The 15,251-nt window shown below is 45.3% G+C and overlaps 2 protein-coding genes across 2 annotated transcripts; one reads left to right on the top strand and one right to left on the bottom strand.

Moving 5' to 3' along the window:
- Positions 1 to 934: 934 nt before the first annotated feature.
- Positions 935 to 9,700, bottom strand: LOC123167566 (double-strand break repair protein MRE11-like). Its single transcript, XM_044585400.1, has 20 exons — positions 9,576 to 9,700; positions 4,938 to 5,088; positions 4,697 to 4,854; positions 4,479 to 4,569; positions 4,236 to 4,355; positions 4,045 to 4,113; positions 3,861 to 3,952; positions 3,665 to 3,767; positions 3,469 to 3,576; positions 3,310 to 3,372; positions 3,175 to 3,246; positions 2,951 to 3,028; positions 2,808 to 2,870; positions 2,646 to 2,709; positions 2,435 to 2,517; positions 2,162 to 2,275; positions 1,995 to 2,078; positions 1,726 to 1,872; positions 1,396 to 1,602; positions 935 to 1,259 (listed from the first exon to the last, which is right to left on the bottom strand). Coding segments are annotated over exons 1-20 (1,908 nt in total). The 5' UTR covers positions 9,578 to 9,700; the 3' UTR covers positions 935 to 1,220.
- Positions 9,701 to 9,843: 143 nt separating this feature from the next.
- Positions 9,844 to 11,934, top strand: LOC123165507 (sm-like protein LSM7). Its single transcript, XM_044583166.1, has 5 exons — positions 9,844 to 9,975; positions 10,105 to 10,186; positions 10,784 to 10,855; positions 11,293 to 11,345; positions 11,539 to 11,934. The coding sequence occupies exons 1-5, from the start codon at positions 9,973 to 9,975 to the stop codon at positions 11,641 to 11,643; spliced, it is 315 nt and encodes a 104-aa protein (XP_044439101.1). The 5' UTR covers positions 9,844 to 9,972; the 3' UTR covers positions 11,644 to 11,934.
- The last annotated feature ends 3,317 nt before the right edge of the window (positions 11,935 to 15,251 follow it).

A 15,251-nucleotide genomic window follows, 5' to 3' on the forward strand; every position in this document is an offset into this window, starting at 1 on the left:
GTTCAACATGAAGAAACAAAGCTTATGATCTCAATGGTGGCCGCGCGCACCGATGACATAGTACAGGCGAGCGGGCACTTGGGTTGTGGCTAGGGACGTCCGACAACGCTTGGGTGGCGGCCAGAGAGGTACAACGACAGCGTGGGAGCAGAAGGGCGCAGATACAAAGCAAGAGGGAGCAAGGATGAAGTGGAAGAAATGGGACCAAGAGGGGAATTTGATTGGGCCGGAGGTGTTGGAGTCCGGCGTGGTGGCGGTCCGGACTCCCGCAAAGCCCCCCGTTTCCATATGATAGGCCATCCGGATTCCCGCAAAGCCCACCTCGACGACCACCTTTCATATGCGGGAACGCTCCTTCGCACGTGAGCGTTGGAACGAGCGATTTCCTTCCACGCGTTGTCGGTAGCCAGGGACAGAAAGGCCCACCCAAGGCTGCGTTTCAGATCTGAGGAAAAGCCTACATCATGGGATCCTTCCTTACTCTCTCTCCCTCCCGAACTTAATCTCACCACCGCCCCCTGATTCAACGGGTGGGGCCCGGGTGGGGCTTAGTTTCCCTCAAACATCTCTTCCCTGATTTGCTAAAAAGGGAAAGTTCGGCCTGTCCGAAATTGATCGTTGTAGCGCGCGCGAGATAGCAACGCTCTTTCACATGATAGGCCATCCCCATGCCCAAGTGGACCCGCATCAAAATTGGTAAGATCATTTATGACTTAGTTTGGAGCTGTGGCGATAGAAAATCCTAGACTTACGGACAACACGCTAATCTCCCACCACTTTCTCATTTCAACTGTGGGGCCATCTGATTTCCAATCAACAGTTTTCATGTCAGCCTATAGGTTCTAGTCCGTGAGTCTGAGTCCGTAAGTGTAGCAAGGCTCAGTGATGATAGTGAGACAGCCAGAGACGGACACTCGTTTGTGAATAGGAAAATGGTCAAATTTTGATCATTTCAAGTTCGGGCCTCAATGGAGGCCGAGCTCCATTGAGCATTTTCGATCCGTTGACTTAATAAATTATAAAGGATCCGTTAGAGATACTATTGGTCGGCATCAAACCGGAATGGTTTTCAGACAAGAGTAGCGCGAGGCACGCACATAATGCATGCATTCTTCATCGATCTAGGAAGGATCTAACCAAACATTTGAATTTCCGAAGCGAACTGCAGCCTCGAGCGAGGTGGATTCGTGTCCCCTTGGAGCCACCCGTTGATCTCGTTCTCACCGGTTCCTCCTTACCGCGCCATACCTCCCAGCAACCTGCAACGCATGACGACAGGCCACCAAATCAACTGACCGCCAAGTTAACTAACCCTGAAGGAAAATAACCTGAGCATGCACATGAGATCGCACACAGAGGTCGGAGAGGAAGGGCATAGCTCACGATCGCACGCACATGAGGCGAAGGCCGTCCTTTCTTGGTCCCGCGGTCGTCCAATTCCTCCTTCACCGCAGGCGCCGGGATACGGCTGAACGAAGCCAGGTCCGTCTTCCTCCCCCGGGCCGAGGAAGAGGGAGAAGACGCAGAGCCCCCAGCCGTAGCAGGAAAAGGGGCCGGCCGCTTCCGCGGCCTTGCCATCTTCTCATGATGGCACTCTCCATCCTTGCGCACGGAAGAACAGAAGCAGCCCGTCAGCTGAACTCAACATGCCATCTTGGCGGGAGCAGCGCTGGAATTCTATTGCTTGGCCGCCATGGATAGAATGGAAGAAGAAGGGAGACGTACCGATGTTTCAATGAGCTCATTCGAGTCGTCGCGGATATCTTGGTCCGGATCCGGGGAGCATTTCAGCTCCTCAAATGCGCTGAGCGCCGTGCTGGTTGGGAGGCTCTGGGCGCTTGGGGCCGTTTGGATTCTTCCCTTCTCTCGTGCCTGTATGTACATTAAGAGGACAAGAATGACACTGTGAAAAATGCCACAATGCCACGACCATTTTCTCTATTTTCTTGTCAGATTAAACCGTATCAAGTATTAAGTGACAATGGGAACCACACCTGCATGAACTGATCCAAATCATGTACTGCCATTGCATCTCCATCTTCGATGTCGGTGTCTACCTTGCTGGCAGTCAACATGTTCTGCGAATTTCAAGCAGAGAAATTTCTTTTCAGTTGAGAGTCTATTGGTAGTAGAGTCTGAATATATTGGTAGTTTCGCTTACTATTGCCTCTTCGGTGTTCTTCTGCAGGCAAGAGTGAAATGCCATATTGTCATCCTTGTTGACGAAAACATGCAGGGCAGTGTCCAGGTCATCTAGCCGAAGAACCTGCATATTCTGTAAGAAAATACTAATGTGGCAATATATTTTCATACCGTATATACATTTATTGTTGTAGATATTTTATTATATTTTTCTACAGACTTGATCAAGTATAGAAAAAATTGACTTGGAGCAAAGGTAGAACTTCAGTTCAACTAATTTATAATGAAGTACCAGGTTAATTTCTGCAACCAGAGCTTCGACCGTGTGTTGATTAAGCTCATTTGGGTAGAGTTCTCTGGAACCGCCAGCGTTATCTGCAAGATTGCAAGTTGCATTTCTCAGATAAAGTCCCAGGTTTGCTTTTGTACTTCACTGAACTTTATTGTAAATATGTCACTTTTCCTTATCATTACAAATTGATTGAAGTTCTAGTTTTGCTGACCTTGCATGTTTTGGCGCCTTTTTGCTGACCTTGAGAAAACAATAATGTCTTGTGGGTTGGCAACCTACAGCGAAAAGTTTGTAAACAAATAAACTATCCAAGTAGTACTACTACTAACAAGGGGGGTCATATCATGAAGTTCCCTCATAGTCCTTGAGATACCTTCCCAACATACTTCTGACCAAACCGCTGTGGGTGTATTGTTAAGAACCCAGTGTAGTCCACCTGTAGGACAAGGGTTTAGGATAACTGGAGAGATAACTGGACATAGCTATCAGAATTCAGAAGTGACCTGATTTCCTTACCTTTATCCTAACAAGTGGAAGTTTGGGCTCTGATCCACTGCCTGCTGTTGTATCATTCTTCTCAATAAGATTGGCCACCTAAAGCAGCTCAGTCAGTAGCCGGTACGAGTAATTAGAGAGTACAAGTTATGAACAATCACAGCTCAGTCGACCAATGTTTGGCCATGTTTCCGACAAAGAAATGGACAAAGTCTGCAGGCCAGCTTATGGAGTTGAAGACCTACTACTTTATCCAAATGTGCGTCCACAGATGCTTCGTCATTGGCGTCGACGTCTGCTTGGTCTTCTAACACAACCTGAATTGCATTCTCATGATGAGATTGTCACTGAACTAAACATGAAAACAAGGATTGGCTTGCCTCGGCATATTCAAAAGGTCTAACAGTCTTCAGAGGTATATTAGTTGGCCTGTATTTCATTCCCTATGGAATAGAACATAGGAAATGGTGATGGTTAATACAGCAGGTTGCAGAAGCTTTTACTTTTATTGAATCCGTGATTTTTCAAAACATATTTACGTTTATTTCCAACAAAAGAACATGCTTTTGTTTTGCTTCAGCACTGGTCAGCGATGTGGCAATTGAAGATCCTGGCTGCGTGATGTGGAAACCCATTCCAGGAACCTCCTATAAGTAGTTTATTAGAAGTAGTTAAATGAAGAACGATTGACAGAACCCGTAAAAGAAAAACGATTGACAGAATGAAGAACATTACCTTGGGATCAACAAGGCATTCATGCTCATGGCCACATATCACTAAATCCAGAAAGTTTGGTAACAGACGTTCGTTGATGCCGTTGTCGGGACTTCCCTTCATCCTGACAGTAGTACATAATAGCAAGAGTTCAAAACCCGGTTTAATAAACAACTGTCGTCGAGATCGACCGATCGGTTCAGTCACTTTTGCGTACCTGTTCTGATGAAGAACCAGAATGTTGAACCAGTCAGACAGTGACACATCCTCTGTACTCTCATGTTTCATCCAACCTATTGCACCTGGTGTCTGAATAAGAGCATAAGATGCAATATATCAGCATCAACAAGTTAACCAACCACCCCAGCTGCGACAGTCGACCATTTTACACTGAAATATACCTGAAACATTCTGCTCAATCTTGCATCCCTAACGTTCCCTAAGCCATATAATGCGACAGAAGTTGCACCCTGAAGTAGCACAAGTGCCGGAGCCAGTTAGCAACATGTACTTGGCATTTTACAGACTGCAGAATGCACAGTCGGTTGTAATAACATCTTGTATTATGGGACAGAGGGAGTAGCAAATTGACCTTTTTGATAAGTATAGGATGAATTGACATGTGACCGACGCCAGAACTGCCAAGATCCATCTTTCCAAAGTAATTCACGAAACCGGTGGCGGCAAGGACATCGATGGCTGACATATTATCCTGTGGTAGGCACGTGATGGAGAAAAAAAACGAAAGGTTAAATAAAATGAATTTATAAATTTAACCAATACATATCCTGAGCAGATAAAAATCCCATATGTAACTCTGGATATGCATACATACCACTCCTGTAGGATCATCATGGTCGCCATGGATGGTGAACACAGGCAAGCCGACGTTGATGTTCTGGTCCTCAAAATTCGGTCGACCAAACCTGAAGCATGCATGCATGCAAACTTGGAATCAATGAGAGAAAGAATATACACTGTCCAGAGTTCAGCCGTCGATTAGCTAGGCGACTGGGTAGCTGCTAGCTGATTGGTGCAAGTAGGAGTACGTACAAGTTCTGCAGGCTGGCTGCATGATCACTGACCACCTGGAACTGCACCGGCCGGTCGTGGAGGCAGCGCCGCCTCAGGATCTCGATCGTCTTCACCAGCGTCGAGCGTGACGGCTTGTTCTCGTGGAACAGATTGCCACCGAGAAGCAGGAAATCCACCTGCCAATTAATCATCGTCAACATGCTTATGTATGTAGACATGCAAGGACAAGAAGATCAATCAGTTATTAGTAGTGGTTGACATTGTGTTTCTCTGCCAGTGAGAAGATCTCCTCGAAGGTGTCGAATGAGTCGGATCGGCGTAGCTCGTCCTTCTCCAGGTAGCCGAGGTGGCAATCGGTCGCCACCAATATCCGCAGCGTGCTGCTTCCTCCAGCCTCTCCTGCTGCCTTCCTGAAGAAGAACACCCATGCATGCAACAGCTAACAGCGTTTTAGTAGGTTGCAGGTGGAATTTTTGCGGAAATATACAGCAGGCGTACAGCTGCCAACGCATATGCATTTAGGGTCTGTTTGGGAAGAAAATGGTGTTTCCTAGTCAAAATAGTTTTTTCTTTTGTCAAATTTAACTTTATAAACTTTGACCAACCTTATAGAAACATTTATATTGTCAACATCTACAATATCAAATCAATATTAGTAGATTCAGCCTGAAATATACTTACATATGATATTACTATATCCAGCGTGTTGTGAATGCTCATAAAGTTTCAATAAACTTGGTCAAAATTTACAAGGTTATTTTCCTTCATATATATTTGGTATTAGTATTGTACATGTTATTTTTTCTATAAGCTTGGTCAAACATTAAAAAGTTGGACGCGATAAGTGTCACACGTGTGGGCATTAGGGGGGCTGTCCACACATTTTGTGTGGTGTATAAAAGGAACAGCCCACACACCCACGTGTGGGCAAAAAAAGTAATGCCCACACACCTCTTTTTTTTCCTCCCGATCCCTCTCACACGTGTGCATGTGGGCGAAATAGATAACGCCCACACGCCCCGTACGTCAGGCCTCGTACCTCGTGGTCCCGCACGCCCGTGTGACAATCACCGCGCGTCCCGCAGTTGCCATGGTCCAGACCCTCGTCCATGTTCGTTTAACTGTAGTTGCCATGTCGCTGAACTTCGGTTGCCATGTCGGACAACTACAGCTGCCATGGTTGCTCAACTGCAGTTGCCATGTATGGTCTGATCTACTGCAGTTGCCATGATTTCAAAACTTTAGGAGTTGCCACCCACTAAACACTAGGCAGTTGTCATGTAGCACTACAAAAAGGCATGGCAAAAAAACATGTTCGGGTAAAAGAGAGAGTTGCCATGTGCTCACAAGCACGCTAGGGCAGTTGCCATGTAAAAAAAAGAGTTGTCATCTGCTTACGTGCACGCTACGGCAGTTGCCATGTACCATGCAAAAAAACATGGCAACTCGGGTAAAAAGAGTAGCCATCTGCTTACAAGCAAAGCTAGGGCAGTTGCCATGTACCTGCAGAAACACATGGCAAACTGCCAGCTTTGGGTGTGGGCTAGGAGACGGGCGTGTGGGCGAAGTGATAAACACCCACACACCAGCCCCCTCTGCGTGCGTGTGTGTGGGCGAATTGCTAAACGCCCACACACCAGCCCCCCGTGTGGTGAAAAAAGGACGTGTGGGTGACCGGATGAATGCCCACACACCAGCTTAGTCCTACGTAGCACACAAAAACTGCTAGAACGCGCCAAGATTCGTGCAGAATTGGTTGGACGAGAATCCATGCGTGTGGGCGAGTTGCCAGACGCCCACACATGTGGGCGTTAGACTTTCCGAAAAAGTTTGACTTATGACAAATCTAATATTCCTATAGTTCAAACATGCCCTTAAAATGAATACTAGCATCTTTATATTTGGCGAGAAAAAGATGGGACAACAAAGGAAACTCCTTTTAGCTACTGGTTGCCTCGCAAAGTTTCATAAAATGGAAGTTTTTCTAGGATTTCTGCCTTAGAAAAAATAAATAATGATTTTAGACCCATGGAGAAACAATCCACGAACCCGAGGCTTATCTGATGTCAAATTAAGCTTTATCAATTGAGTCCGAAGAAAACTTCAATGACTGATATTCGCAATCCAAAGAAAAACAATCATATAAACCAACAAGCATATAAAATTAAATGAAGATAAATGACGGGCAACAAATTTTAAATGAAAAATTGTTGCTACCACAGGCACAGAACAACGATCTCATTATATCGAAACAAGTGTTTAAAACTAAAAGGATGTACAATGATTCATCAACTCATGTTGAGACGATCTCACTATATCGAGATAAGAGGTGCTTGCACGATGGTTAAAGAAACAAAAACCTAATCCGACCTCGAGCTTTAAAAAATCGGATTGTACACAATACTAATGTTCTATCATCCTCTTCCATCGACACCATTGAAATGGATAAAATGGCATAGTACCACCAGGTGACACCAGTGAAAACTGTTAAAATGCGAATCGAAGCTAGCCAACGGATGGTAAGGGCGTGTCGATATGTTCCTTCTGACAAGAGTTTGAGAATCCACGCATGGTGTCATTTCTTTATCATTTGGAATTTATTTTTATTATAGGGATAATTAAATTTTATCAATGCTATAATTGTAGCTTATAATTTAGGACAGTAAATTGAGCAACTTCCCATCCCTCTTACGTCTTGATCCCCCTGGGCCATCCAATTTCGTGATTCGGTCGTTCTTGGCTGTTGGATCACCTCCGAATGATGTCGTAAGCGCAGCTATTCCGGTAGAAAAATCGCATGCTGCTCGTTGATTCGGGTTACGGGTCCACAAAGATTCGGTAGCCTACAATTGGTACCCATCCACCTCGCGACAATTCGCTCGTCAATACACCCCCACCCCACCCACCCCTATTAACCTCTCCAAGAAAAGTTTTGAAAGGCACATAAGGTTGTGGTATAAATCAGTTGTTGGTAGGAGGAGGAATCACTGTGATTCTATTAACAAAGCGGCTCTCACCTGTAGTGGTATGATAAAGGAATTCTAGAACCCTAGGAAGAGAAAATCAGCTAATATGGTTACTTGTATGATGAAAGGAATGAGAAGTCGGCTTTATTATTTAGGCATGAAACATACATAAATTGTTTCAAAATCGTATCAGGAGAAACCCTCACTTGAACCCTACAAAACATTGTTGGTTTTAGCCAAATGTTGGAATGTGGCTAAGTTATGTGATTTGTTTATGGTTGGGGCACTCTAATGATATAGACTTACCTTTTTAGTTTACCTTTACATTTATCATCCTCTATAGGAAAATGCAACTGAAAGAAGAATATGGCATTCAGGTTAATGTTGTTTGTCTCTTCTTCATTTCCTTTAGTTACCAATTTTGTCTACGGTCGACATCTATAGGCAATCATTTATTAGATCCTACATTGTCAAGAGTCCCCAAGTTGCTACTCCAAATATTTCTTCAATTTTGGTTCATTTGATTCCGGAATGTTACTCACTTGGACAACCACATAGTTTATGACATGGAATTTTGGTTAACAACTTTGGTTCCAAAACTCGAGAAATCTTACCTCTTGATCAAAGTTTGGTGGGGATGTCGTCCAAAGTCCAGAACTTATGTTAACAAGAGGTTCAATATAGATACAACATGATGGCATTGTGTCTGCCATTAGGACGTACCGCTCTATAACCCAGTGATTTTTTTTCGTCCGGAATGTTAATCTCGTGTAAAGCCTCAGTGCATATTGTGATCCTTTTTCTTGTTATCATCTCTTTCTTCACAATACGGATTAACAGATGGTTCCTTGTAGCATTGAGGTATATATGATACTAAGTAGTGTGCTACCATGAGCAACTATACTAGTGTGCTACCATGAGCAACTATATAATTTGTCAAAAAAAAAAAGCAACTATACTAGATGTTGGTATCGGTTCACAACATTGTTATCGATTGTCCAGCTCAACTATACTAGATGTTGATACCGGTTCACAACATTGTTATCAATTGTCCAGCTTATGTGTGTGTTACACATACACATTTATATGACTCCGCATTGATGTCACGAATCAAGAGCATATTGGGTCTTGCTCGTGCCACCTTATATTTACATAAATTCCTATCGTTGCATTGGACAAATGAACGGGCACGACAATGCGCAATATCAATGATTTAGTAAGCTATGTATAGATGATCAGTACAGCTAGCCGCATAAAGATTTTGGGCAGCAGTTCATCCATGCATGTCAGTAGAGCAAATTAACTTGATATGCAAGTCCAGATGCATGTTATACTGATCCGTCATATGGAGGTGGGAGGGACCATGAACAGTATGAGGAATCACAGCCATTCAGCAGTACGTGTACCTCCAAGGCTCCAACCCTATATTTCCCATCGTTTGTGTATGCAGATATTGTACATCCGGCCAGTTGTTTAGACTTTATAATTAGATGCAATGTGTTCTAGACGGATCACATTTTTCCTCCGATAAACCGATATGCTTGTTGGTGAATAGTACCCCTCCGATCTATAATAAGTGTCGCAGTTTTGAACTAACCTTAGTTCAAGACTGCTACATAATGGATCGAAGGGAATACTAAATTTGTTTTGAACAGGGAGGGGGATATACTGAACTAAATACATGCATAAATATACAGAACTACGTACGGACTGATGAGAACAATGAACCCAAAAATCATACTGAAAACCCCGTAAAATCACGCGGAAGGATTGTGGATCTTATCTACCCATACACGGCGCTTCAACCTTGGGAGCAGCCGCGGCATGAAAACAGTCACAGCCATAGCAAAACTCCAAAGAGGCTACGTACGGAGGGTGAGGCAAAAAGAATGGACTCGATCTGCTAAACGTAATGGTTACGAACTACTCACATCGCTTGCTTCCAGCTGATGGCCGCTGTCGATCGCGGACACCGCCCACCTTCCCGATCTGGAGGTGTGCGAAGTGAGATGGGAAGAGGAGCAGTAGCGAGTGAGAGGGAGTGACAGTTCGGGTGCGTCTGGCTTCCGTTGGAAGGACTAGGAGGAAGGGAAGAGTAGAAGGGAAGGAAGGGCACACGGAAGTGGGCCGCGCTCAAGGCCCTCGGCCGGTGAAACAGGCCCAGCGCATAACCGTCAAAAAATAAACGAATTATAAGAGGAAAAAAACTCTAAGAAGGAGAAAAAGTAGTAGGAGAGAGGAGGACAGCACAGCGGCAGAGCAGAGCACCCCTCATCAGCGGCCGCCTCCATCCCTGCTCCGGCGCGCCATCGCCGTCACCGATCGATCATGGTGAGTAAGCTCGGATCGATCGATCAATCCCACTTCTCGCCCGTCCCCAGTCCCGCGCCTGGTGGGAGATTGGAATTTCGATCCCATGTGATTGGAGTGGGTTGTTTGTGTCTTGGTTGTGCTGTGCAGTCGGGGCGCAAGGAGACGGTGCTGGACCTGGCCAAGTTCGTCGACAAGGGCGTCCAGGTCAAGCTCACCGGCGGCAGGCAAGGTCCGTCCGCCCGTACATCCCCCGCCAGATTCCCCCCAACCCCAATTGTTTCAATGCCCTCGTCCGCTAGTTTATATACCATTTTGCCTACAGGACTGCCTGCTCGATTTGGTTTAGATAGTTTGGTACTCTAGAGGGATGTTCATACGCTGGCTCACATGACTGGTTGAACTGTAGTAGGGGTGATGAATTAATGTGAAAATGATTGTGATGGCAGTGGGATAGGTGGCTGTTCGGCATTCGGCGTGACTTGGTTTTAGTTTCATCTGTTCTCATGTCGCGGGATTTGGTACCAGGGCTATGTATACCTTGTCAAGCGAGGATTAGTTTCTGATATGTTGTGTGTGTGTGTGTGTGCGTGTGCGTGTGTGTTGGTTGTTGATCCAATGTCAATATGCATGGTCCTAGAATGATTCCGATTTCCTGAAAGGCCAGAAGGCAGAAGAAACTAGTCTTGTTATCCAGCAGTAAGTCGCAACACAACAAAGGCTGTGAACTTTGGCATTTGTATACATTGTGGCAGAAACTATTGTTGTTGTTGCCTTGCAGTTTATCCCAACGCGACACATGCTGACTTTGGCATCTGTACGCCTGCAGTTACAGGAACTTTGAAGGGCTATGACCAGCTTCTGAACTTGGTGCTTGATGAAGCGATTGAGTTTGAAAGAGGTACAACTCGACATAGGTTAATTTGATCTCGTCTTGTGCCCTTAAAAAGATGCAAAGTTATGCATTTTATTTGGAGCTTGGTCTCGAAAAAAATTACCATAGTTCGTGCATCGCCTTAGTTACCACGACGCTAGCATACTGGTTGACCATACAGAGGACTTGCTGCTATCGCTGCTTGAACAAATGAGGTGGCCAAAATACCATAACTGGTGTCTGCATTTATCAACCAGTAAATACCTAATTGTTGTCTTTTCGTTTTCATTGCGCCAAGATGCTTTTTGTGTTCTTTTGCTCGATGTTCCGTTATCGACTGATAGTGGAACCTGATACCTTTTGGATCGAATGGAAAAAAGAAATACCTAATTGTATTGCACTTGTAAAGATATGGACAATGTCTAATGACTATCACACTTCACCCATGTCATCTTATTTTGCAGAGCAAGACGATCCACTGAAACTGTCGACAAAAACCAGACAGCTTGGTCTCATTGTAAGTTTCTTTACAGTATCGACTTCAGTGCTATCACTCCTCTATTGGTTTGGTTATTGTGATTTCAAGAGTAGTGGATTTCGCCCTCCATGGTTCTTTTTTCCCATGGCGGTTTTTCCTTGAAATATTTTTTGTCAACCATATTCACAATTAAACAGCAATCAAAACATCCTCTAACGACTACTAACTGCAGGTCTGCAGGGGCACAGCGGTGATGCTTGTATCGCCAACGGAGGGAACAGAGGAGATCAAAAACCCCTTCCAAGAGGCTGATGGAGAACAAACCGCTCACTCCTAAGAATGACCTGAGAAGCTGGTTGGTTACCCCGTGGAGAGACTTGTACATTAACTTATAGTAAGAGGTATGGCACTCTATGTTGGAGCACTGGTCGTCTGAGGTTCATATTTGTGCCAAGATGATTAGGAGTCGCACTGGACTGTCATGTGTATATGTTACGGGCCCACCTTGTTGCTCTTCGTACACAACGGCTGTATTTACCCTATGTATTCGCCTATTGTGCTCTCTGACAAACGTTTATGCATATCCCCGCAAAAAAAACATTTATGCATATATCCCCATAACACCGCAGGAGATCTTTTCTTCTTTTAGTTAAAAACCCCTCTCTTTCTTTTCACGTGAAGTTAGACAATTTTTTCTTGAATTATCCGACGTTTTCTACCCTTGTAAATCTCATTTCCTCTCCCCCCTTGTGCATCGCAACCACAAAGAGAGATTATTGATCACCTCACTTGAATTTTCGTGTACTAAAGAGATACAATGCTTAATTTGTAGGCAGAGACATCGGCGTGCAACCTTCATGCGTGGAGTACAATGGGTGACGAGAGCTGTGTAGAACTAGACTGAGTCTGATAGGTAGCAAGATACCTTTTTTTTTAAGAAAAGGCATACGCCCGACTTTATAAATAAAGCCACCAGGCAGAGTCATGTCACAACCATCCAAACAACACAGAAGCAAAGCAAAGTTTAAGAAGTATGAATACATGGCAACCGGCCAATCATGACACGCAGGCCAGCCTTGAGTCCAAAAGAACAGGAGATTAAGCCATCCTCCTAGATCGCCGCAGCAGGGAAGAAGCCGTAGATCTCATCTTAGATAATATGTCGTCGAACGCCTCTAGGTCCACCTCCTTAGTCAATAATCTCCACTGCTGCAAAAAGACATTGGCTTTAAATAAGCAATTCACAGGGTTAGCCGGAAAGATGTGCTCGATAGTGAACTTGTTCCTAGTAGTCCACAGTGACCAACAGATCGCTACCCAACCAACCCAGAATAACCTCTTAGCCCGACCGGATAAAGTATTAACACAGCGCCGCAGGTCCTTGAAGGAAGATGGATTTCAACTAACATGAAGCCAATGTCTAATGCAACTCCAAAGGAATTTAGCCAAGGAGCAATGAAAAAATATGTGCTCGGTGTTTTCAAAAGCCCCACATAAAGCGCATCTATCAGAGCCCGGACCGTTCCTCTTCCTAATTTGATCAGCCGCAGGTAGTTTACGACGGAAAGCTTGCCACATGAAAATTTTGATCTTAGGAGGAATACGGGCCAACCAAATATCCTTGAATTTCACTGTATGGGCACCTGAGATAAGTTTGGCGTACGTAGACTTAACTGAGAAACGACCAGAAGAAGAGTGAGGCCAGACAACCGAGTCGTCTTCCTCCGAGAGCAAGGGGAAGCAGACAGTAAGACGTTGCCAATCATCCAACTCCGCAGGAGAAAGGGATCGCCGGAAGTCAAGGTCCCAATTGTGAACCGAGAGCTCAAAGATAGAGATCTCCGGAGCAGAGCAATATGAGAACAGGGTCGGGAAGGCCACCGCGAGAGTGGTATCACCAACCCACCAATCTAACCAAAAGCTAGTCAAGGTCACTTACCATTCCTAACTACAAACTTAACGAGGGACCGAAAGATCGGGCGAACTTTAACAAGCTGACGCCAAAATTGAGAGCCACCTGAGGAAGAAGCGAACATGGGGCTCGAGGAGGGGAAATATTTAGCTGTGAGAAAAGATAGCCAGTGGGGGCGCTCAGGAACATTATTTTCCACCACCATTTTATCATGAGGCACTTGTTCATGACCACCGTGTTAATGATACCTAAGCCCCCCATATTCTTAGGCCTACAGATGAGATCCCACTTAACCATCCTATATTTGCGCTTATTGTCAGAGGAGTTCCAGTAAAAAGCACCCCTATGCTTGTCAGAGCTAGCGTGAATCCCTCCGGACAAGAGATAAAAGCCGTTTAGAAACATCGGAAGGGAGGAGAGGCAAGCATTAGTAAGGGCAACCTTGCCCGCCTGGGAATTATATCGGCCTCTCCACGGCAGGACCCTGTTCCCTACTTTAGTCACTGTTGGGGCAAAGTCTTTTGCCAATAGCTTGAGAGGGGAGATTGGGAGGCCCGGGTATTTGAAAGGGAAAGAACCAAGGGAGCAGTTCAGAAGATGTGCCACTCTCTGAGCTTCAGAGTCAGTTACCCCAGTCACGATAACTTCGCTCTTCGAAAAGTTGATTTTAAGACCCGATAGCGCTTCAAAGCATAGAAGAAGGAATTTCAGATGCGTGAGACTAGCCTCATTAAGTTCAACCATAATAATGGTGTCGTCCGCGTATTGAAGATGAGTGATGCCATTGGGAATCAAGTGAGAACTAACAGGCGTAATGTGACCAGCAAGAGCTGCTCGAGAAAGGATATCAGAGAGAGCATCCACAACGAAATTAAAGAGAAGGGGGGAAGCCGGGTCTCCTTTTCTAAGGCTCCTACCAATGGCAAAGAAATTACTAATCTGCCCATTAACCGCCACAGCCGTGTGGCCTCCCGAGACCAACTGCATAAGACGGTGAACCACCGCACCCTCGAAACCTTTAGCAAGAAGGACTTGGCGAAGAAAATTCCAGCTCACCGAGTCGTAAACCTTCTCGAAGTCAAGTTTGAGTACCACTGCCTTAGTGCCCTTGGTACGCAAGTCATGGACAATCTCATGCAAGCATAGAACACCATCCAGAATAAATCTACCCTTTATAAACGCAGATTGAAAAGGGCTAATGACGCGATGGGCGATCGGAGATAGCCTGGTAGCCAGACCCTTAGCCGGGATCTTCGCAAAATTATTTATTAAGGCAATGGGCCTAAACTGGGAAATCAGGTCAGCCCCTTTGACCTTAGGAATGAGAGTGAGCATCGTGTAATTCAATCTAGAGATGTCAACAGTTCCCAGCCAAAAACCTTGTATAACTGCTTGAATGAGGCCCTTTAACTGAGGCTAGAACTGCCTAAAGAAATGGGTGGAGAAGCCATCAGGCCTAGAGGCCGCGTTAGAGTTGGCAGATCGGATCACATCGAAGATCTCCTCTTCAGAAGGGGGAGTCATCAATCCCTCGTTTTCATCGCTGAAATCTGCTCGAGGGGAGACCAAAAGGTAGACGCCAACCTAAAACCCACCTCGGGTTTAGCAGATAAGAGAGTAGAGAAGAAATGAACCACATGTTGCATAATCACAGATTGATCAGAGACCCTGACACCGTCGATAAGGAGGCTATCGATCAGACATCGCCGACGTCTACCATTTTCGATGGCAAAGAAATAGGCCGTGGGCAAGTCACCCTTTAAAGTCCAGTTAATAGTGCCTCTTTGCTTCCAATACACCTCCTCCTGACGATGGATATCCAAAAGGGTCTCTTCAAGACCGAACCGAATCTGCCACTCGGCCGGGGAGAGGCCCATGTCATCCACGCGAGCATCAAGCGCACCAATTTGAGCAGCCAACCTAACTTTGTCACGCCTTGACTCAACAAAGTGATTTTTAGACCAACCACGAAGGAATCTACGAAGAAAGTAGGAGCACTGATGCCAGTCGTCCATCGGACCAAAAGATCAGCG

The sequence above is a fragment of the Triticum aestivum genome, chromosome 7D (assembly GCF_018294505.1).
Source record: "Triticum aestivum cultivar Chinese Spring chromosome 7D, IWGSC CS RefSeq v2.1, whole genome shotgun sequence".
In the NCBI taxonomy this organism is placed as follows: domain Eukaryota; kingdom Viridiplantae; phylum Streptophyta; class Magnoliopsida; order Poales; family Poaceae; genus Triticum; species Triticum aestivum.

Bases quoted from the DNA above. Each gene is read 5' to 3' on its own strand.
- LOC123167566 (XM_044585400.1), bottom strand. The intron at 3,953-4,044 runs GTATATTTCAGT...GCTCTTATTCAG, and splicing joins GATTGAGCAGAATGTTTCAG to ACACCAGGTGCAATAGGTTG. The intron at 2,518-2,645 runs GTCAGCAAAACT...GCAATCTTGCAG, and splicing joins AAGGCGCCAAAACATGCAAG to ATAACGCTGGCGGTTCCAGA.
- LOC123165507 (XM_044583166.1), top strand. The intron at 10,187-10,783 runs GTCCGTCCGCCC...GTACGCCTGCAG, and splicing joins GCTCACCGGCGGCAGGCAAG to TTACAGGAACTTTGAAGGGC. The intron at 11,346-11,538 runs GTAAGTTTCTTT...TACTAACTGCAG, and splicing joins CCAGACAGCTTGGTCTCATT to GTCTGCAGGGGCACAGCGGT.